Raw genomic sequence first — 21,945 nt, 5'->3', positions numbered from 1 at the left:
CCAACCAATTTTATCAGTTTCTTATGTATCCTCCCAAAGACATATATATACATATAAGCACACACACACTTTCACTTTTTCTTCCATTTTTACATGAATGATACTCTACGACATACATAGTAGAGTTTCACATACCAATAAACCTTAGAGAGCTTTTCACATAAATACATAAGTGTAGATGCACCATATATTAATCAATTCCTTAATGATGAAAATTTAGGTCATTTCCAATCTTTTGTCATTTCAAACAGTGCTGCGATGAATAAGCTATGATAAACACATCGTTTCAACTGTACCGAGTATATCAATAGACTAAAATCTAGAAGAGGAATCACAGGGTGAAGTGTACTACACGGTTTCGTAATCAATCCTGCCGAGCTGTCCTCCACAGAGGCTGCGACAATTTACACTCACACCAGCAAGTTATGAGCATGACTGTTTCCCAAATCTCAGCCATCACTACGTGTTATCAAACTTGCAGATGTTTGCCAACCTGACAGATGAAAATGGAATTTGAGCCCTTTTAATTTGCATTTCTCTTAATACAACAAAGCCTGATTATATTTTCATATGTTTAAAAGTGTTTTTTTCTTCAAAGACCAGGTAATCATTTTATTTTTCTATTCCTGACACTCAAATTCGTAGGGGGTGAAAAGACAATAGAACATAATCAAAATAACACACAAACACAATTCAAGAACACTTAACCAACCATTACACCTGTTCTTTGTAAAATACATAAAAGTAAACAGAAACATCTGTATATAAATTAATGCTTAACAATCTGTATACACTGTAAAACAATTGTTAAAATTCACACTAAGATACTAGTGCAAGCAGTGGTGTACAAAAGTGTAAACAAGGTTAGTGATGAAAAACTTATCACCGACTTACCACTTCAACATACCCTGCATTCACTCAAATACTGAAGGCCTCACCACGGAAAACACTGATCACTTTTTGCGGTACGCGGGCCTCTCACTGTTGTGGCCTCTCCCGTTGCGGAGCACAGGCTCCGGACGCACAGGCTCAGCGGCCATGGCTCACGGGCCCAGCCGCTCCGCGGCATGTGGGATCTTCCCGGACCGGGGCACGAACCCGTGTCTCCTGCATCGGGGGACACTTTTAAAGTTATGTGACTATATTCACCCTGAGTGCTCTTGCCTCAATATGGCAACTGATTATGAGTCCAGGTTAGGAGCAGCACCAGGGAATCCAGAAACCCATGTGAAGTTGGCCGTTCTGACGTGAATCTTTATACTTGATAATGAAAACAACTTCAAGGACAACTTGTATGTCAAAAACTGTAGAACTGTCATCTCCCTTTTCCCCCGAATATTTAAAACTAAAATTAAATCTAATTCCCCCGCTTCATTTAAAATACACCCTGAAGAAGAATTCATCCACTCCAGTGCGGCTTTTCCACAGATAATAATTCTGCATGAAATAACTCAAAAACCATTCCCATTTCTGTCCTAAAATCTATTTGGGGTGGGGGCGCTCCTGAAACAAAGTTTACTTTGAATAAATTTGCTTACTTTACTGTGATTACTTTGGGTTCTGTTTGAAAGTGTGGTTAAAGCCCAGAACAATCAATCAGAGGTATTAAATATATTAGCTATTTAATATTCTAAATTATGAGGACAAAAATTAGCTAGTTCAAAACTGCATCTTCCGTAGACTCTGTAGATTCCCTTTATACTCAGGGATATTTTTATCCAGGTGTGGGCTGGGGGTACGTGAGGGGGAATGGTTACAGGGTTCAAGAGTAGAAACATGGTTTTAACAAAATCCCAGTCACTTTACATAGAGGCACAGTCCTATATTTTTAAGAGCTTGTTCTCTTTCTTTTCTTTTTTCTCTTTTTCTTTCATTCTTTCTTTTTTTTTTTTTGTTAAAAAGCACTAATTTGCATTTCAAAAGGACAATGATGGAAATGACCAGAAACATCAATATGGAGCTTTGGGAACTTAGCCCTTAATTGAAGATATACTGTTTTCTGAACTCTTAACTATTATCAAAAAAAAAAAAAAATTTAAAGGTTTATAGAAAACCTTTAATTCCCTATTAATTTTGCATCCAGAAATTTGTATTTGCTAATCTCTATTTTTCTCATGCTCTCTTGGAGACTTTTTGAAGCTTCACCAACTTTTACATATGTTTAAAAAGATCCAAACAGGGACTTCCCTGGCAGTTTCCACGATTCCAATGCAGGGGACATGGTGATTCCTGGTCGGGGAACTAAGATCTCGCATGGCACGGCCAGAAAAAAAAAAATCCAAACAATATACTCTAAATAAAATCAACACTAGATTTTCTGAGAGACTTCCTTTTATATTAGCTATTTTCAATGTACTCTGGTCAAAATTTATTTGGCAATAGAAGCCTTGCAAACTTCAGTCATGTAAGTGACTAAATAAGACTGAAATGCCACGTTGAGCCACATACCAAGTAGAGTTTCAGAAAATGTAAACCCGTCTCCTGAAACTCTCAAATCATGTCAACTAGAGGTATTCTGTTTTTAACGATGGAACTTGTGAAAATGTTGGGTTAATCAAATCATTTTGCAGAAGATAAGAAACACTATTATCACAGCTATTACTCTATTTTAATGATTTATAAGTAGCTTGTGTGCTGGAAAGCACTACACAGAAGTGTGAGCCAGTTGAAAACTAAAGAAAAGAAACAACGTTCTGTGTATACATTGTAAACCACAGTAAATGTGTATACGTACACAGGCACACAAAACGAAAATTTAGATCTATGCAGGCAATATCTGAATTCATACTTCTTTGGCACTCAAGGATACTGGGTCAACTAAGCCAATGGCGAAGAATATTTTTTCCTACGCTGTAGGAAATATCTGTGCCCCAATTTTAAAAAAATATGATCTTCGATCTAAAAATTCACCAAGATAAACTGGAATCCATCAATTGAAACAGTTACACAAAACTATAATTAACAGCAGTCATTGAAACAGGTGTGAGGTTAAGAATCTCTTCTTTAAAAATATAAAAGCCAGCTGAGGCCCTCTATTTTTAGAGTTTTGGGCTTAAGATTTTAAAACATCTTTTGAACACTTCCTGATTTATATGGAATCCAATCTTAGCTTGTATACAATAGTGTTAATTACATTTTCACACTTTACAGTGGGAGGAACAAAGTTAACCTGTGTCCTCAATCTACCATTTACCCAGAAACTACTCCGCAAATGTGCACGCTTGCACAGGCACATACAGAGTATATGTTTTCCCCATGTGCTTTTACTGCTTCTCGGCATTCTCTTAACTTGCTTCTTCTGAAGGAAGCAGTGACTCAGTGTATACGCTCTGAGGAGATCTCAGAGCTAGATGGTAAGCCCAATGTCTGGGGAACTCTGAGGCCCATCTCCCTCAAGCTGGCAGGAAAGTACAGCTTCGTTTCCAGAGGTTCAGGCCATAAGACTCTTACATCATTGGGAAAATATCCAGTTTAGCTGTGGTTCACAAGGTGACTTTGTTCCTTTGATGCCAGTGACAGACCTAGAATGAGAGTTCTGGAACAAGATATTTTGTACCAGAAAGCAAATCCCCTCTAGAGAAACCAGTAAGCTTTTTCCTTTATACCAATTTATAACACAAATAATTAACTTCTCAATGATCACAATAGATACCAGGAAATACTTGAAGAAAGGCATGTCCCTGTAAATACTGAAAAGATACCAACGACAAGAAGCAGTTACTTTTAATAAGGCTTAATTCTGTTTAGTCAAGACATTAAAAATGAGTACGTTAGACATATCTGGCAGAAAAAACCAAGAGGCTGAAATATCATTTGCTACTTTTCCCGTGGTGCTACTGATGTTTCTAGGCAGGGAGAAAGCTTTTGTATTTTCGTTTAGAAGGAAGCTGAAAGTGAAATAGAATAGGTGAATTCCTCAAACCAAATGTCACGGTGAAATGACCTTGTTGGTTTAGCTAACTGGTAATTCCTTCCAGGCATGTCCTTCAATCCTTATTTGCTTCATATATTACATTATTGATGAGAGAAGGGACTACAGTAACTGTGATTTGGACAATAGCTAGAGAAAACACTGATTCTGATATTAAAATCACTCTTGATGGAATTGGAGCAATCTATTCTCGATGGAATTGGTTAAATATACTATAAAACCTTGGTTTATGACAAAGAGAGGAAATCTTAAGCTTGACAGTCTTTAAAAATAAACATTTGGCACTTGTCTTTCAGCTAATTATGGGACTGTCCGACATATGGAAAAAAAGAACTCAATTTCTTAGGAAATTAAAATGCTTTAAAAAAGCTAACTAAAATCTTATTAGAAAGTCTATCAATGAGGCTTGCAGACATATCACGTGGCGAGCACTGTATCTGAAAACAAAAGCCTTTTGTGCTATAAAAGAGAGCTAACTGAGAATAACTTAAAAAAATCAAATTAAACATATGGATTCATTTTCTTTCCACCAAGAAATACAATATGCCAAAAATGCAAAAGAGCTGGAGGATAGGAGCAAAATCCCCAAACATCTCAGTGACAAATGAAGCAGAATAGGCTATTTTTCCTCAGATACAGGTCTCCACGATGAAACCGCGCACAAGACCCTACATGTCGTTTGCCCTGGAGAGTACCATTAAGTATAAAGAGACTGGGGAGTACCTCTAAATGTGGGGAGACTGCTGCCTGTCACTACTTTTGGTGAAGAGGCACAGAACACCAAACCGGGCGCCAGTAAGACAGAGCACTTCAGAATCAGACAAGGGGAATGGGCCTTTCAAACCAAAAATTAACCTAGGGTTGTACCAGAAGCTGTGTTTTTCTGCAGAAGGCCGATCCCACAGGGACTAGGACATGGACCCCATCAGCACCGGTAATGGTAGTGTTACAGATAAAAATACACATGATTCAGAGATAAATGTGGTATAAGGTGCCACCAAACACAGCTTGTCTCCTGGAAAATGCAAAAGCCTCTAGGAACTTAGGCATTATTCTAAATATTCTGAAGCAATCTCCTTTCCCAGTAACCCCCTCATATAGATAATAGTAAACATGCAAAACTTCAGAGCATACTAGCCAGATAAGGCACATTAAAATGAAACATTTGCCCAAGAAGGATGCCAAATATTAGGGTTTGCTTTATTGTATGACGTTTGCATAAGAAAAAATAATGAAAACTGTAAGGCATCATGCAATCATCAATAAGCTAATTATTAACTGTTCACTTAAGATAGATGGACACATAATCTAAAATTTTAAAACTAGTTCCACAAAAGTACATAAAAAATGTAACATGGTGAACTTTTAAATATGGTTTACATTTGTAGTTTCATATTGTTAAAAAGTGCTTCAAATGTAGTCTGGAAAGTTGCTCTTTAAAAATGGTGCTGGGGGTAATGTCAGATTATAAACTGTAGAAGCTGATTCTTTTTATGGAATTAGAAAGCTGACATTGTGATATTCAAGCTTACTAGAATCAGCTTTCAATTCTAACTCAAATTAGGTTGATAAAATATTAATAATCTAAAAAACATCTGTTTTCTAACCAACAAAAGTCTATCGAATTCACGTTATACGTGTTGAGTGATCAAATCTCTGAGCAGGCCTGAATGGTGAGACCCTGAACCGATGCGGGCTGGTGTTGATCAAGGTGCCGCGTCATCCAGCGCAAGCTTTCTCCATAGCCTCGTCTTTTGAGCACACTGCACATGAAAACTTCTAAGGGCTGGGCATTCAGTTCTTTCAGAGATACACTGCCCTTTCCTGTCGCCTGACCGTATAAACCAAACATCTCTCACGACCTCTCTTCACTGATGGCTTCAGGCCTGTCAGTCTTATTCCCAAGAATCAGTATAGGCACATGACCAACAGTTTCATCCGTCATTAGTGAATCAAGTTCTTCTTTTGATTCTAACAGCCTTTCGTGGTCTACACAATCTACCAGAAATACAATGCCGTTGATAGCAGGAAGGTAGTTCTTCCACACTCTTCGAGCTCGAACATGTCCACCCAGATCAAAAGCTGTAAAGGTCATGCCAGCAATGGTTAGTTCTTCTGAAGTGGGATGTAACATTGGGACATGTTGCCCAAGTCCGTCATCTTTTAGCATGTGTAGCAATGTTGTTTTTCCCACGTTATCCAATCCAAGAAATACCAATTTACCGGTTTTCTTATATAATCCTAAAAACTGTAGCACACTGCTGAAACCACTGTAAATCCAGTCAAATATGAAGGACACAGCCAAATCTTATAGGGTCTGCAATTGGAGAGAACACAATTCCTTGCTTGGCGTCGGCCCTACTCACTCCGACACCAAACTGCAAAGAGCGATGGCTGCCACGGCCCTAGTCCCTAAAAGTTACCTTATTGCCTCTTCTGGGAGGTGTTTGTTCATATCCCTTGTCTGTTCCATTGACTTGTGGGTCTTTATCTTTTTTTTTCTTTTTTCTTTTTTTTTGCCGTATGTGGGCCTCTCACTGCTGTGGCCCCTCCTGCCGCGGAGCACAGGCTCCGGACGCGCAGGCCCAGCGGCTCATGGCTCACGGGCCCAGCTGCTCCCGCGGCACATGGGATCCTCCCGGACCGTGTGGGTCTTTTTCTTATCGGTTTATGAGAGTTCTTTATATAGTAAGGAAATTAGCCCTTAACTGTGATATGAATTAAAAATATTTCCCCCCTCCTGTCATCTGTATCTTAACTTTGCTTATAGCGATTTTTGCTCTACAGAATTTTTTTAATGCAGTCAAATATGTCCTTTTTTTTGTTTAGCGTCTGTGTTTTGTCCACTCGGCCAACTCTTTTCGGAAGCATAACAGGATACTCACCCTGGGGCTAACAATACTAAAAACATTTTTTAATTCAAGTTTTAATTTTTATATTAAAATTTTATAATATTTTTAACATGATGACTTCCTCAAAATAGCGAATTACGATCAAGATAGGTATTAAAAATGGGCCCTGCTTTGCGGGGAAGTGCTACGGATCAAAATATTCAGAACTTGGGGAGCCCAGGTCTCATGTGGCTGAGGCCTGGCTTTGAGAGAAGGCCCTGGAAAAGACTCCTTGGGCCTTAGTATAAGAACAGCATCTCATCGCCAGCCAGACTTCCCTCTACAAAGACAAAAAGTAATAATAACAAAGGAAATGCTGGGTTAGCTATCCTTGACACAAAACCCTCACTATTTCTCCAGAAGTATTATTCAAAGGCAGCAATGCTCTCTGGGGGCTTCCAGGAGAATTTTAAATGCTCTCTTTTTTATTACATGTCACTTTACCTGGCTGGGAGGTGAATGATGAGCTTGGTATTTGAGGAAGAAGTTTACCAGTTTATACAAGTCATCCTCATTTTCGATTCCAAGGGCCTGAGGGAAAAATAGAATGACTGCTCAAATACCACACATCAAGAAGCGCCCCTCTCCACATGGCTCCGGGAGTCAACAGGCCCTCAGCTCCCGAGAGCAAGGGGCTCGCTCCCCTCAGCAGCCCCAGCGCCTGCCATGGCCCAGAGTACAGGCCATTTAAGCCCGGAAAGCTCAGTGAATCTGGACACGCACATCAGAACAGAGGAACGACGCTCAGGTCAGGAACGGCTCCATATAGGCCTGGTGGGCACGAGAACGCTAACGGGGCTGAACCCACATCTCAGTTTAGGGGCGGAGGGGAGAACCTACAGCTGAGAGCTGGACCATGAGAGAGGAACTGGCAGAGGAAGGGGCGGGATGGGAGACATCGATGCGACTCTGAGGCCAATTCGTACATGGAAAACAGGGGAAGGGAAGGATGCGACAGGGAGCCGGGGAAGCCCCGGGAGCCCCGCATCTACTCCTGGGCTGAGGCAATGCTGGAAACCCCAGGGGGCTGTCTCTACCCCAGGACCCTCACCCACTCAGCCCTGGGGGGACTCACTGAGAAGATGGCGTCCAACTTCAGCAGGTAACACTCGTTCTTGTCCAGGGGCAGGAGAAGGCTCAGCAGCTTGCTCTCTATGAGGAAACCCTGAGGAGAAGGAAGATGACATCTCCAGTCAGAGACAGGGTTCAGGATGAGTCCCAGGCCCCGCATCCCCCCTCTGGATAACTAGCCAGAGCAGAAGCCCAGGGCTGACACATCGGGCAGCAGGGCCCTCGGAGGGAGGCCTTCCCGGGATGCCTAAAAGCCCTTCCCAGAGACAAAGCCAATCCTCACGATGGACTGAGTTCCCCGCACTTCGCCCACAAGCCATGGGGCGAACACCTGAGCTCCCCGCCGCAGTCCAGACGTGATCCAGTCCCATTCCCACCCGCCCATGTCACTTCACTCAAACGCTACTCCCCAGACATCTATCGGACACAGCGGTAGGCAGTGAGCTGGAGGAGAGGAGGGCTGGGGGGAGCTGGAGACACCAGAGCAGAACACGGTGCACATCAAGTGCGGGGGGGAGGGGGGGAGAAGACTGGGTGCCCGCTCGGAGTGGGAACAACGCGTGGGGGAGGGCTCCTTGGAGGGGTGGCCACCGGCAGCAAGCCTGCGGACAGAGGGGGGCACCCGCCGGCCGCCTCCTTCAGCTGGAGCTGCCCTCGGTGGCAGGAGCCCCCCCCTCGTGCCCAAGAACTGTCCCAAGTGGACTGGAGGCTGCCAGTCTTTGTGCCACCCGCTCCCCATCTCAGAAATGAAAATCTGCATAAACACCAAATCTGTTTGGGTACAATAAGACTTTTAGCTGGACCGGCTCCAGCGAGGCCTTTACACCAATTAGTTTTGCTAATATACAGTGAAGATATCCAAGGCCTAACACCCCCAGAGTAATTGCAGGCTCAGCTCCCAGAGAAAGGCCACCGTCGGGTGTGGCCACGCACTCGTCAGGTGGATGCACGGCGGCGAGACGGGTGCCCTTTCTCTCGCAGAGGAGCAGTTGTTTAGCATTTCTTTTTTAATTAGCAGGAGCCCGTTGGCCGGCCTGGGCCAGGCTTGCTGACCACTAAGGTAGGTCCTGGTGACCAGCCAGGTCAGCTCTGGAGCACGACAGCCTCTCCACGACCCCACGAAGCCCAGGGGCCGCCCCCAGCACCACCCTGAGGGCCGGTCCACTCCTGCCTCCAGACCACCTCTGGCCCGTCCAGTGTCATCGAAAGCAGCCCTCGAGAAGGGCAGGAAGTCGGCCAAGCCACCCGCCAGGAGCCCAGCCTCACCGACTCGTCACACAGGAGCATCAGGATCTCCCTGGTAGTTTTCGCTGACACTTGCTTTGGCAGGTCCAGGTACGACCCTGGTTCTGAGGTGGCCTCCTCTGCCCCCTCCTCTTCTGCAGAGGGGCCATAGCGAGGAGAGAGAGAGGAAGAAAGAGAAGGTGACTCCTTGGGCTGCTTCCCTTTGAGGAACAGTCAAACGGCTTTCCTTGAGGAAACGTAGGCCTTAAAAGGCCTCTTTAAGGCACTAGCAAGTTTCTTTAGCTGAAGAAAAGTCTATCACGTGGGGAGAACAAAAAGGGAGGTTGGGGGTCGAAATAAGAGACTATCCGGAAAATTCTGCCACCCTTGGCCAGCCTAGAAAGCCTCACTCTTCCCAGTTTCATCTACCCTGGAAACACCATACTCAAAACCCAGCCTTGACCAGGAAGTGGTACGGAGACCGTGAACCTGTTTGTTATTTGAGAGAGAACTCTAACACATCCACCGTGTGGTTTCTAAACCTGCAGAAGATTAGAAGCGGCCCATGAAAATGCAGGAAAAGTAGCTGCCTCACAGAAGAATAGTGTCAGCACGAACTGGCAGCGGGTAGCAGAGCAAAATTTTCCTTAATGAAAATTTTAAGTGTTTTATGCTATACATCCCTCAACTGAAAAGAGTAATAGAAATCATTGTACTGCCCAGGTTTTACTACTTGCTCAAAAGGTAAAACAAGATAATATATATGAAAAGATTTTGAAAAGGACAAGAGCCAATTGCTGGTGGAATGCAAAAATGGTACCATCCCTATGGAGCAATACCCAGAAAAATTACAGAGGCATTTACCCTTTGATCCCAACAATTCACAGGCAAAAACATGAAAACACAAATGCACAAAGCTGTGTATTACAGTAATATTCTAATAGCAAAAACGCAAAGGAAACTGGAGATATCCCAGATGACCACCAACGGAGGACTATTTGAATAATTATAGCCCAGTCACACAATAGAGCACCAGATAAAAAAGGAATGAAGAGTATTTCTTCTTCCTACTATAGGCTCATCTCCAGGATATATTGTACGTGAAGAAAGCAAGGTGGAGAAAAGCATATGTTCTCATTTACCTAAAAATTGGTTTATATAAAGACATACACAGTTGTTTATAATTTTAAAAAGTAACAGAAGGATAAACCATAAATTATTAAATAGTTACCCATAGGAGAGGGACGAAAGAGGATAAAAGCTATACTTTATTGAGTATAACTTTTTTGCACATTTGACTTTGGAAACGTAAATATTTTACATAATTATAAAAGAAAATTCAATTGTAAAAGAGCAAAATCACTAACAATCAACACTAACATGAAACAAAAAGACCTAAGCGTGTATACAGTTGGTGACATAACCACATAGAAAGCATTCCAAGTGATTTTAAAAGACAGTATCTGCCTGTACATCCCTAGCAGGTTGTATCCTAAGAACAAAAAGAACTGCAAAAAAAGTTTAAACTCTTTTTAGTAATCATGTGTTAGTGGCAGGGTTGCTCTTTTATTCTGAGACTATTTTGTGGTACCGTAAAAACGTGTATGAGTAATTATTTTGAAGGCACTGAGTATGAAGATTTTCAAGTTAGGAGAAAGGAGATACACTTTGATAAGGTTAAGTAAAAAATTCTGGCATCCTGATGATTAGGAAGCATTAGGATTATGTTTTAAAGATAAAATAAATCATGTATCATAAATACATGATTTATTTTATGTTTATCTTTAAAACGTAATCCTATACCCTCGGCTCACCCACTGAGAAGGCCTGGAAACAATGACCAATCAAAACAGTGAGCCCTCCAGCACCCAGACTATGGTTTCAAAATGCCATTCCCTATTTAAAAGGACAAAGTCTTCTTGGAGGAACAGCTGATTCCAGACTTGAAGCAGGAAAAACATCATGTGAGCCTGGAACATCTGGTCATTCTGGAAAGCCATGAAGCTATCAAAGACTGCTGGGGTTGTGTCGAAAGGACCCAGAAGCCGACATGGCCAAAGATGGAATAAGTAGAGCATTAGTAAGGATGATAACTGTAGTAAACCGAAACATCACATTTATTTAAACCCATGTGTTCATAAGGAAAAATTTAAATAAAACCTCATTGGTCACCTTTAGAAGATGCTAGAGCCCCCGTCTATTTATTCTGAAGGCTAGCAAACAGAAGAAAAACTAAACACTCTCCTGCTTTTCCTGTGCAAACTGTATCTCAGGGTAGCAAATAGCTGACGGGGACAAGATTCTCTTTTCAGAAGGGTTCCAGCTAATAAATGAAGGCGGAATGATGGAACTGAGAACACCATTTTGCTGCAATCCCTAATGCAGTTAATGGATCTTAGACAATGGTTATCAATGGTTGCTAACATCACAAAGGGAGACAACTTGGCATCAGTTTACCCCAATGGAGGCAGGCAACAGTGTATATAGGAAAACTAAAGTGAACTTGAATCTGATCAAGCTTCTAGATCTAACTACCAGTTTATAATACAGGGGAGAAGGTAAAGCTATAAATTAGAGGAAACTTAAAAGTCAACCAATCATGCTCTCTGGACCTCTTAAGCTATGAAACCTTACCCCCCAGATAAGGGAACTGCTTTCAGTTCCCTTATCTGTAAAAGGAGTGGGTTGACCCGATGTTCTCAGAGGGCCCCTCCACTCCGGCTCGAAGATGCTATGACTCTGTTCCAGTCACCTGCTTCCATCAGCACTTCCTCTAAGATTTGTGTGGCCGACTTCCGCTGCTGCTGAGAAATTGGTCCCACATTCTTCAGGAACCAGAAGTCAGGTGCTGTCCAGGGGAGCCCCAGGTGATGGGTATGGATGACCCTGTCTACATCAAAGGCTCTGCTTATCAGATCTTTTGCCTCCTCTTCATTCATCAGCCAAATCTCCCGAAACTGCTTGTCATCAATGAGAGCGAAATGCCTGTGAAGGAGAGTTATTGACCAGGGCCAGCTGATTCCAGTGCCAGGCCAGCCCCCGTCCCCACCCCCAATTAGCAGCAGGGCAAGGACCAAGGCAGAGCTGTGGGAAATCCTGAGCCTGGCCCAATCCCTGAGCCCCTGATTCTCACCTGTGAGAACAAGGCAGGTGACATGCAAGTAAAGGGACAGGAAAGACAGCACAAAGGATTCTCTGGTGCCCTGGTCCAGCTCCCAAGAAGCAGGTGATATCAAAGTCTGATGAAATCACCACCGCTACCAGCTCTACCCCTGCAACCTCTATCCTAGGGCCCATGCCTTGGGACCCACGTCCCTGAAATACCTCATGGCTTTCTGCATCTCCTTGAATTGCATCACAAGGCGTTTGTAGTCTGAGGTTAGGGACTGGTTCTCCTCCTGAAACTGCTTTACCTGCTTGTTATATTTTGATCTCAGATTGTTAAGTGCATCATGAAGGCTGGGTTGAAGAGGAAAAAAACCGTTAGCCTGCAGCTGAACAGAAGCTACAGTGCATGTTCCTCTTATCTGCTATCTAAATCTAGGCTCCGACTTGTGGAAGGTTGGGGTGGTGGGGGAACCCTCCCAGATATTTCCCCAAACACAGCTCCAGCTGTGATCAAGGAAACACAAGCAACAGGAGGAGATGGGATCATCCGGAACGAAATGCATTTAAAACAATCCATGAGCCCAAACCCACCAAGAGGCAGCCTCTTATTCAACACTGTGACTAAATCTTCCTCAGCACAGCACTTGTCAGGGTCCACACCTCGTGCTGACTCACAGATTTAAACAACCTACCTCAACTTCTGAAACGAGGAAAACAGAAAGGAAAGAAGTAAAACTGCATCACAAGCCCATGATATATGAGTCCCCCATCCCGAAAGAGCTGATACTGTTAACGAGTCCAATAACTCATTCATTCATTCACTCACTCATTCATCAAACAGGAAAGGTCTCTTTTGTGCCAAGGATATGTTTGAATACCAAGATGAATACAAGGATATGTCTGAGTACAAAACACTATCAGTCCAGCCAGAGACAAAGACAAACGTTAATTACAGAACTGTGTGAAGAGTGCTACAGAAGAGTTCCACACAGGGTGCCAGGGGAACCTGGCTTGCAGGAGAGGGGAGTGGTCAAAGGTTCCAGCACCAGGAGACAGAGCTATGACCTGCCCAGAGCACCATGAACACAGTCGGGCCACCGATGCCCAGCTCCCTGCTAATAGCTCTGTATATAGAAACTTGTCAGATGAAATACAGAGGCATGGCTTCTAGACCCAAGACCAGACTTCAGACTTTGCGTTCCTGAACAGACATCTTATGTCAATGCCTCACTTACACAGGCACAGGAAGGTTTGAGGACTGACATAGTTCCAGTTTAAAAATTCTAGGGACTTCCCTGGTGACACGATGGTTAAGAACCCGCCTGCCAGTTCAGGGGACACGGGTTTGATCCTGGTCCGGGAAGATCCCACATGCTGTGGGACAAGTAAGCCCGTGCACCACGACTACTAAGCCAGCACTTTAGAGCCCACGAGCCACAATTACTGCAGCCTGTGCTCTCTAGGGCTCACGTGCCACACTACTGAGCCCATATGCTGCAACTACTGAAGCCCGTGTGCCTACAGCCCGTGCTCCGCAGCAAGAGAAGCCACTGCGATGAGAAGCTCGCGCACCGCAATGAAGAGTAGCCCCCGCTCGCCGCAACTAGAGAAAGCCTGCGTGCAGCAACGAAGACCCAATGCAGCCAAAAAAAAAAACAGAAATAGAAATTTCCCTCTTAGGCATTATTCTGAAATAATAAGAAGGTCTCTAAAACACACTGATCATCCCTATTTTCATATCCAGAAAATGAGACATTCTGTAAGATAACTGGCTCAGACTTTTGAGCAAATAACTGGCTCCACCCCCCACACACACATACATCAAGAGAAGAGGATACGATAAGTATATAAGTATCATGTAAAAAGGAGGTTGGCAGGTGGAGGGATCCGGGGGTCTCATAGATCAGAGAGACTTAAGGAACTTAGTTTAACAGCCTGATGCAATGCCTGGACCTAGATGAGGTGCTAATTTGGATAAACCTACTCTAAAGGATATGTTTGGACAACTAGGGAAACATGAATGTGATCCAGATATTTAGATGAAATGAAATTTACTGAAATGGAAAGGCAGAGGTTACTGACTTTAAAAAAAGGCAGATTGCAAAACAATAGTTGCAGTATGATGTCATATCTATATCTATCTGTATACCTAGAGAGAGGGAGAGAAAGAGATACACTTAGGGCTTCCCTGGTGGTGCAGTGGTTGAGAGTCCGCCTGCCGAAAAGAGGACACGGTTTCGTGCCCTGGCCCGGGAAGATCCCACATGCCACGGAGCGGCTGGGCCCGTGAGCCATGGCCGCTGAGCCTGCGCGTCCAGAGCCTGTGCTCCGCAACGGGAGAGGCCACAACAGTGAGATGCCCGCGTACTGCGCAAAAAAAAAGAAAAAAAAAAAAAAGAGATACACTTAATCTCTGGTAGGAGGAATATGGCATTTTTATGTTTTTTGTTTTGTTTTTTTTTCTTTTTTTGTGGTACGCGGGCCTCTCACTGTTGTGGCCTCTCCCGTTGCGGAGCACAGGCTCCGGACGCGCAAGCTCAGCGGCCATGGCTCACGGGCCCAGCCGCTCCGCGGCATGTGGGATCCTCCCGGGCCGGGGCACGAACCCGTGTCCCCTGCATCGGCAGGGGGACTCTCAACCACTGCGCCACCAGGGCAGCCCTATTTTTATGTTTTTATCTCACTTTCATTTGTGGTATTTTCTAATTTTCTATAATGCACATGTACTGCTTCTGTAATTACAAGTTGAGCATTACCCAGATAGCCGGGCGCACATGAGAAGGACACATTGACATAAGTACTCATGTTGGCATTATTTGCAACAGCAAGAGATTAGAAGCCATCGAAATGTGCATCAGTGTGGGACTGGGCAAGTAAATCCTAGCATGTCTATACAGTGGAATACGAGGCAGCTTAAGAAATAATGTGAACCTTCTCTACGAACTGGTATGGAAACATCTTCAAGACATAGAACAGTGTGTATAGAATGCTATCGTTTGTGTAAAAGCAGAAGGGGATGAGACTGTCTATTTGTGTTTGCTTGTACGTGCATGAGGAAATTCTGGACAAAACAAAAGAAATGAATAATGGTCACAGAGGTGGGACAGAGGACCCGGATAAAGGAGGGATGGGAGACAGACTTTTTGCTGTAAACTCTTTTCGGGGTGTGGGGAGGGTAGAACCAGTTGAATGTTTCCCCCCCACAAAAAAAAATATTTTAATAAGAATTGGTTATATTTTTAACAGTTTCTACTCCTACAAAAGAGTACATACCCATCCCTCTTTTCAGCACAGAAAGGCCCAGAACAAAGACGCTCTGCACACTAGCTTACCAGTTGATCTTCCTCTTTTGCTGGGATTTAATCACTGTGTTTTCTTCATCTCTCTTCTTCAGCACCTGGAAGCTGTACTCTAACTTCTCTTGATTCAGCTGATAAGTTGCTTTCATTTGCTGAAGCTGTTGCTCAAGAATCTAAAGTTAAAGTTTAAAAAAATAATCCTAATTGGCCCTGGTACAATTTATCATGCATGAGGGTCCCTGGTTGTTTGTTCTGGAGTCGTATCAGAGGAACCTTAGGACAAGTCAACACCTGAATTCTTAGAAAATGTATCATTAGAGGCAAACTAAAGGTCAACTAGAAAAAATACAAATCATTCAAGTGCAAGCTAAAGCCTACGTACTTAAAGTCTAAGAGAGATCAGAGTTAGACCACAGTTCAAGTACAGCTACCTCTCATGCTCTGCTCCAGACCCTTCAGAGAACAAGCAGCCCCACTAGAAAAACCATAAGAGTTAACATGGCCACAAAAAACCTGCAAGGTCCCCACTCTGACCTTCCGGTTGTCAATGTCAGTGTTTAGCAAACCGTGTTCATTTTAAAGGAGGATACAGGCAACCATCCTTACTATTGGGATCATCATTAGTTGTGTTCATTCATTCAGCAAATATTTATCGAGTGCCTATTGTATGTCTGATGCTTTTCGAGGTGCTGCTGGGAAAACACAGGTGAAAAAGGCCCAGTCCTTCCCTGTCTAGGAGAGGGACAGATGAACAAGCACTGGTGACAAGAAGCAAGATCAGGGTAAGCACAGGTATGGGACCAACGAGAGGAGGGCTCTCCCGGGCCCTGAGGGCAGGGCAGGCGTCCCTGAAAAGATGGCATTCGCATGTCTGAGGCCTGGAGAATGAGTAGGAGTTACTCAGGTGGAGGGGAGAGAGGTCTAGAGAGGCAAGGGAAAGCCAGGTGCTTTGGGGAAACCACGAGCAGTTTAGGACGTGAGGTATGAAGCAGGGAGGGAATGATAGAGATGAGGCTGACAGAGCAGCAGGGCCTGACGGAGCTAGGAGTCTAACGCTTTATCCTTGAAGGCAAAGGAGGGCCACTAAGACGTTAGGGGGAAGAGTGGAATTACTGGTCCACGCAGGGTAGAAAGATCCTTCTGCAGCTGGTGAAAAGGATTAGGGAGGGGCAAGGCTGGAACAGGGCAAATACTGGCTCGCTCCTGCCTTTCTTGAATGGAGGTGCAGCAATGGAGGATGCAATTACGTACAATCAGATCTGGATAAGGAAGCCATGTGACATGCCACATACCACACTCTTTCAAGCCTCCTTCCCATCTCCCTCCACTCGACTACAGACCCTTGCCAAGGAGTCAACAGAGGAAGGAAGAGCTTCCAGACTGCTCTGGGTCATCCTCAAGGAGCAGAACTGGCCAGGAGGTGATAAACAGGAGAACAAAGGCGATCACCCATCATCAGAGGGTTAGTCATTCCCACCTTCCCTGTGGAGTCGGTGATCCCCACACTGTAACTGAGGGAATTAGTCACCTCAGGATCTGTTTAGCTACCCCCGAGATTTTAAATTTTCCATTATGGGACGAGAATTGAACATCTCCTTCAGAACAGAAGGCCTGTTCTATCTCTTCTTTAACAGGTGGTCAGTGAAGAACCATCTTGGTCACCAGGATGATAACTAATAGTACCTCTCAATTTCTCCACTTTCAGTCAAATTTTTATTTACTTTTTTCTAGTTATATGCTTTTCTTTGCAAAAACTTTTCCTCATTGTGAAAGTAATATTTGCTCATTGTAGAAAACACAGAAAGTACAGTAAAGGATAAAGAAGGAGACATAGGAGAAGGAGGAAGAAAAACTACCCATAATTCTACCTCCCAAAGGCAACTTCTGTTGACATATTGGCCTGTTCCTTTCCAGTGTTCCTTACATAATTGAGATCCAACTATACCTACAATTTTATATCCCACTTTTCTCCTTTACTATTACAACTTAAGAATTTTCCATGCCAATCAAGTTTTATTAATATAATTTTAATGGTGCATATTTTTATATTATAATTTACCCTATAGGAAATATTTATGTTTACCATATACCATAATGTTTTACCATTTCCCTACAGTATATACATTAACAAATGTATAAATACATTACATTGTTTTGATAATCTTCAATATTATAAAATAATGGTGGGAAGAATTACATTTAAAACTTTGGGGGTATTTTGTTTATTTCCTTAAGGTAGGTTCTCAGAAGTGAAGTTCAAAGTCTCTCCACAAAGCCATTTACAGTTCACACCCCACTGGCCGTGTGCAAGTACCCGCTTCCCCGCCCCGCGTCAGCTCTCAGCACTGCGCAGGGCAGGCCCAGCCCTTGGGTGGGGAGCTGTCGGGAGCCGCACCGCACTCCTCCTGAGCAGGATTAAAGTTTAATTTAGAAATTCCTGACTTGCATATTATCCCAAAGAGCCTATGGAAGGTTCTGAAGGCATAGCCTCAGCTCAAGTGCAATTATCTGGGGTGGTCCCAGCCTGAGCCACTGCTCCGGGCCCTGGTCCCTTCTAGGGATGACTGTGAGTGCCGAGTGGGGAAAGGGACTCTCAGCAATTCTTCCTACAAAGTCACGATGATTTATGCCGCCGTGCTCCAAACGAAACCAGCCCACTACTTCAAGTGTGACCAGCCCTGGACACCGGGGAGGCCATTCGTCAACGTGGCTTGGCACAGAAGCTCAATAGAAAAGCTCCTTGTTGGATGGCGACAACCTGAGAAAGGGTGAACACTCACAGGGAAGGAGGGTCTCCAGAGCTGCTCTGGATTTGGAATGACAATGAATGAGTACCAGGCTTTGCTGGGACGGAGGCGCCCAGGAGCCCCATGACCCTGAGTGCCGGGGTGTCTGCTCTGACCATGTCCGGTGACCTCCTTCTTCCCAGAGCTTTGCAATGAGCCCCTGTCACTGAAACAGAATTTCCCAAACTTACTTGGCCATAGAACAGTTTTTATACTTATTTATACTTATAACACAGCAGGAGCACATGAGTTATAAATGTGAGAGCCCTACCATATGAATTCTCTTGTGAATTTCATTCAAAAGGCAGATTATTACATAATAATAATCATGAAAATGGACTCTATTTTTCCTACATAACACATCTTGAAAGAAAAAAATATCACTGGCTTCACTTTTTTGGTTGGTCTTGTGAAACCACCACCAATATTTCACCTAGCTGAACACAGTTTACAAAACTCTGAACAAAAGTAATTAGGCCATGTCTTTTTCTTTGTGACCTGAAGGAACTTATTAGCACCACACTCTAACCAACTGAGCTAAGCAGCCACCCGATGGGGCCTGAAAGACCTTAAATCTGAGCTGATTTTATAGACAAATATATATATATATATATATAATAATTATAATCCGTCACCTGACTGTTTTAATTTACAATTTTCCGCTTGGGCACGCAGTTGAATTGTATTCGCCGATTTTATTTCCTCTTGTTGGAAACATTTGCCCCTGCTCTTTGCTAATGCTCTTAGGGAACTGACGCCTGGAGGAACGAGCGCTGCAGCACACACACAGATCAGATCAGCCCTCCCTTCACCTCCGCTCTGTCCCAAGACCACCACAGGGCGCTTCACGTTCGTGATGCCACTTAGGAGTGGCTGGCAGCGCTGTTGATGAATTTACAGAGCTAATCACGGTCTCCTGCCTCGTGCAGTTCCGCGTCTACAGCAGGCAATTACGTGAATTCTGTTACTCACTATTTGTTTGCAACACCTTCTGCTCGTGATAATTTTAGTACCGGTGACTCTATTGTTAATTATCACAGGTTTTAGTCTCAATATATAGCTGTCCTTGATTGTCATACATTGAGTATAGTTTCATATTAAAAAATTGTAATCTGAAGCGAAAGAGTGGCATGGACATATATACACTACCAAACGTAAAATAGATAGCTAGTGGGAAGCAGCTGCATGGCACAGGGAGATCAGCTCGGTGCTTTGTGACCTCCTAGAGGGGTGGGAGGGAGGGAGACGCAAGAGGGAGGAGATATGGGGATGTATGTATACGTACAGCTGATTCTCTTTGTTATAAAGCAGAAACTAACACACCGTTGTAAAGCAATTATACTCCAATAAAGATGCTAAATAAAATAAAGTTTAGATATTTTTAATACCAAAAAAATTATAATCGATCTTGTTAAATGCTTGTGCTTATTATTCAATTATCCAAAGGTATTTTGCAAAGTTGTACTCCGTGTTCCCAAGACTAATGGCAAAACATCATGGTTAGTTTGAGGGAATAATTTATAAAGATTACAATCTAACCTGCCACAAAAATCCTTCAATGTTGCACGTACTCCAGGTGTTGATCGCACCTCCCTTTTCCCCTCTTTTTCCTGGGGCAGTAGGAGCAAGGAAGCTGCTTTCTGGAGCCATCTCCTACCTTGGGCTGATGCCGCCGGTTGCCAATACTGCCCCAGCAGAATGGAAATTTAGAACAGCCTTTCCCTCTGGCCTTCTCAGCTGATTCTAAAGACCCCACTGAGCCTCTTTATCACCGATCTCAACCCTGTGGGGATGGGAGGGAACTCCTGGATTCCATTTGGAACTGCAGACTCTCCATCCCACACTCTTGCTTACCCTTTTCTTCCCTGTTGCTCACTCTTTTATACTATTTATGTAGCTTGCTTTCTCGCTCAAAAGATTGTAAATTCCTTAAGGACAGAAATTGTATCTTATTTATTTTTATGCTTTGCACCCTGTAAGTTCACAATACTTGTTAAATAAATAACTTGTATTTAACTTTTTGTGATGAATATCCTGGTATTAAAGTTGAACTAAACCATTTCACAATTTTAAATGAGCAGGTAAGGCCTAAAAATAAAAAGCATTTGCTTCCTGCATCAAGAACTAAGTGTTTCTAGCAGTTTTATTTTGGGGTGGTGGGCAGCAGTGGTAAAATCTTCATTCATTGCTAGTGTGACCTTGCTAGCAGTAAGCACTTGAAAAATGCATCTTCTTATTTTTACTTCTTATGCTTCACCTATCAAACCATATCTATGTGTATTGGATCCTTTGTATTTTTGTGGTTTGCAAAAATTTTAGTTCCATATTTTAGACCTGACACAGTGCTATGAATTAGTGTTAGGAATTGAGCTGCAGGCCGTTATCTTTTTGACAAAAATCGACACTATTTAACTTTACTATCTAGTGAATACAGCTCAGAGGCACTATGATAAAGTTCAGTCTACTAAAATATTCCATATATTGCAATATGGGTAATCCCTGATTTGATTACCTTTTCCCAGCTAAAGGGTGGAGTGTGATACAGTATACTCAACTCTAACACAGGAGGGAACTGTTACACAGAGGAACTGCACACACTTTCCCACTCTGAGAATCTCCATCTGCCTGCCGCCTGCATACCCACACTCCACTGTTAGTCCATCCAGACAGAGGGAGCCAGGAAAGGCAGGTCTCCCAGGCTACCTGCCTCTCTGCCCCTCACCTCCGTAGTCTTACCCCCTAACCTCTATAATCTCCCCATGTCCCAGAATTTTTTGGCTTTGTTCAAGCATTTGAACATTGGATTAAGAACATGAGGTTCCGCTCCTACAGCTCAATATCAAAAAAGTACTCAGTTAGAAAATGGGGGACTTCCCTGGTGGTGCAGTGGTTGAGAGTCCGCCTGCAGATGCAGGGGACACGGGTTCGTGCCCTGGTCCGGGAAGATCCCACATGCTGCAGAGCGGCTGGGCGCATCCGGAGCCTGTGCTCCACAACAGGAGAGGCCACAACAGTGAGAGGCCCGCGTACCGCAAAAAAAAAAAAGAAAATGGGCAAAGGACCTGAAGAGCCATTTCTCCAAAGAAGATATGCAGATGGCCAACAGGCATATGAAAAGATGCTCATCACTAATCATCAGGGAAATGCAAATCAAAACCACAATGAGATATCATCTCACACCTATTAGCATGGCTGTTTATCAAAAAACAAAGGACGGCAAGTGTTGGCAAGGATGTGGAGAAAAGAGAATCCTTCTGCGCTGCTGGTGGGAATGCAAATTGGTGCAGCCGCTAAGGAAACAATACGGAGGTTCCTCAAAAAATTAAAAATAGAACTACCATTTGATCCAGTAATCCCACTTCTGGGTATATACCCAAAAAAATTGATCTCGAAGAGCTACCTGCACTCCCACATTCACTGTAGCATTATTCCCAATAGCCACGGTAGAGAAACAACCTAAATGTCTGATGAAGGACTAATGGATTTTTAAAAAGTGGTATATATACAATGACATATTATTCAGCCTTAAAAAGAAAAAGGAAATCCTGCCATTTGTAGCAACATAAATGGACGTGCAGGACGTTATGTTAAGTGAAATAAGCCAGACACAGAAAGACAATGATCTTTGTAAGTGC

The 21,945-nt window shown here is 43.5% G+C and overlaps 1 protein-coding gene across 1 annotated transcript in view; it reads right to left on the bottom strand.

Moving 5' to 3' along the window:
- DRC1 (dynein regulatory complex subunit 1) overlaps positions 1-21,945 on the bottom strand; it is a 48,086-nt gene that overhangs the window by 3,749 nt on the left and 22,392 nt on the right. The window contains exons 8-13 of the mRNA XM_032652921.1: positions 15,558-15,697; positions 12,442-12,576; positions 11,870-12,102; positions 9,160-9,272; positions 7,898-7,987; positions 7,267-7,353 (exon numbers count right to left, since the gene is read on the bottom strand). Coding sequence (XP_032508812.1) covers positions 7,267-7,353; positions 7,898-7,987; positions 9,160-9,272; positions 11,870-12,102; positions 12,442-12,576; positions 15,558-15,697 — 798 coding nt within the window. The remainder of the gene's footprint in view (positions 1-7,266; positions 7,354-7,897; positions 7,988-9,159; positions 9,273-11,869; positions 12,103-12,441; positions 12,577-15,557; positions 15,698-21,945) is intronic.

The sequence above is a fragment of the Phocoena sinus genome, chromosome 13, assembly GCF_008692025.1.
Source record: "Phocoena sinus isolate mPhoSin1 chromosome 13, mPhoSin1.pri, whole genome shotgun sequence".
In the NCBI taxonomy this organism is placed as follows: Eukaryota; Metazoa; Chordata; class Mammalia; order Artiodactyla; family Phocoenidae; genus Phocoena; species Phocoena sinus.
The sequence above is the reverse complement of the archived record's forward strand: the minus strand, read 5'-3'. Positions and strand labels throughout refer to the sequence as shown.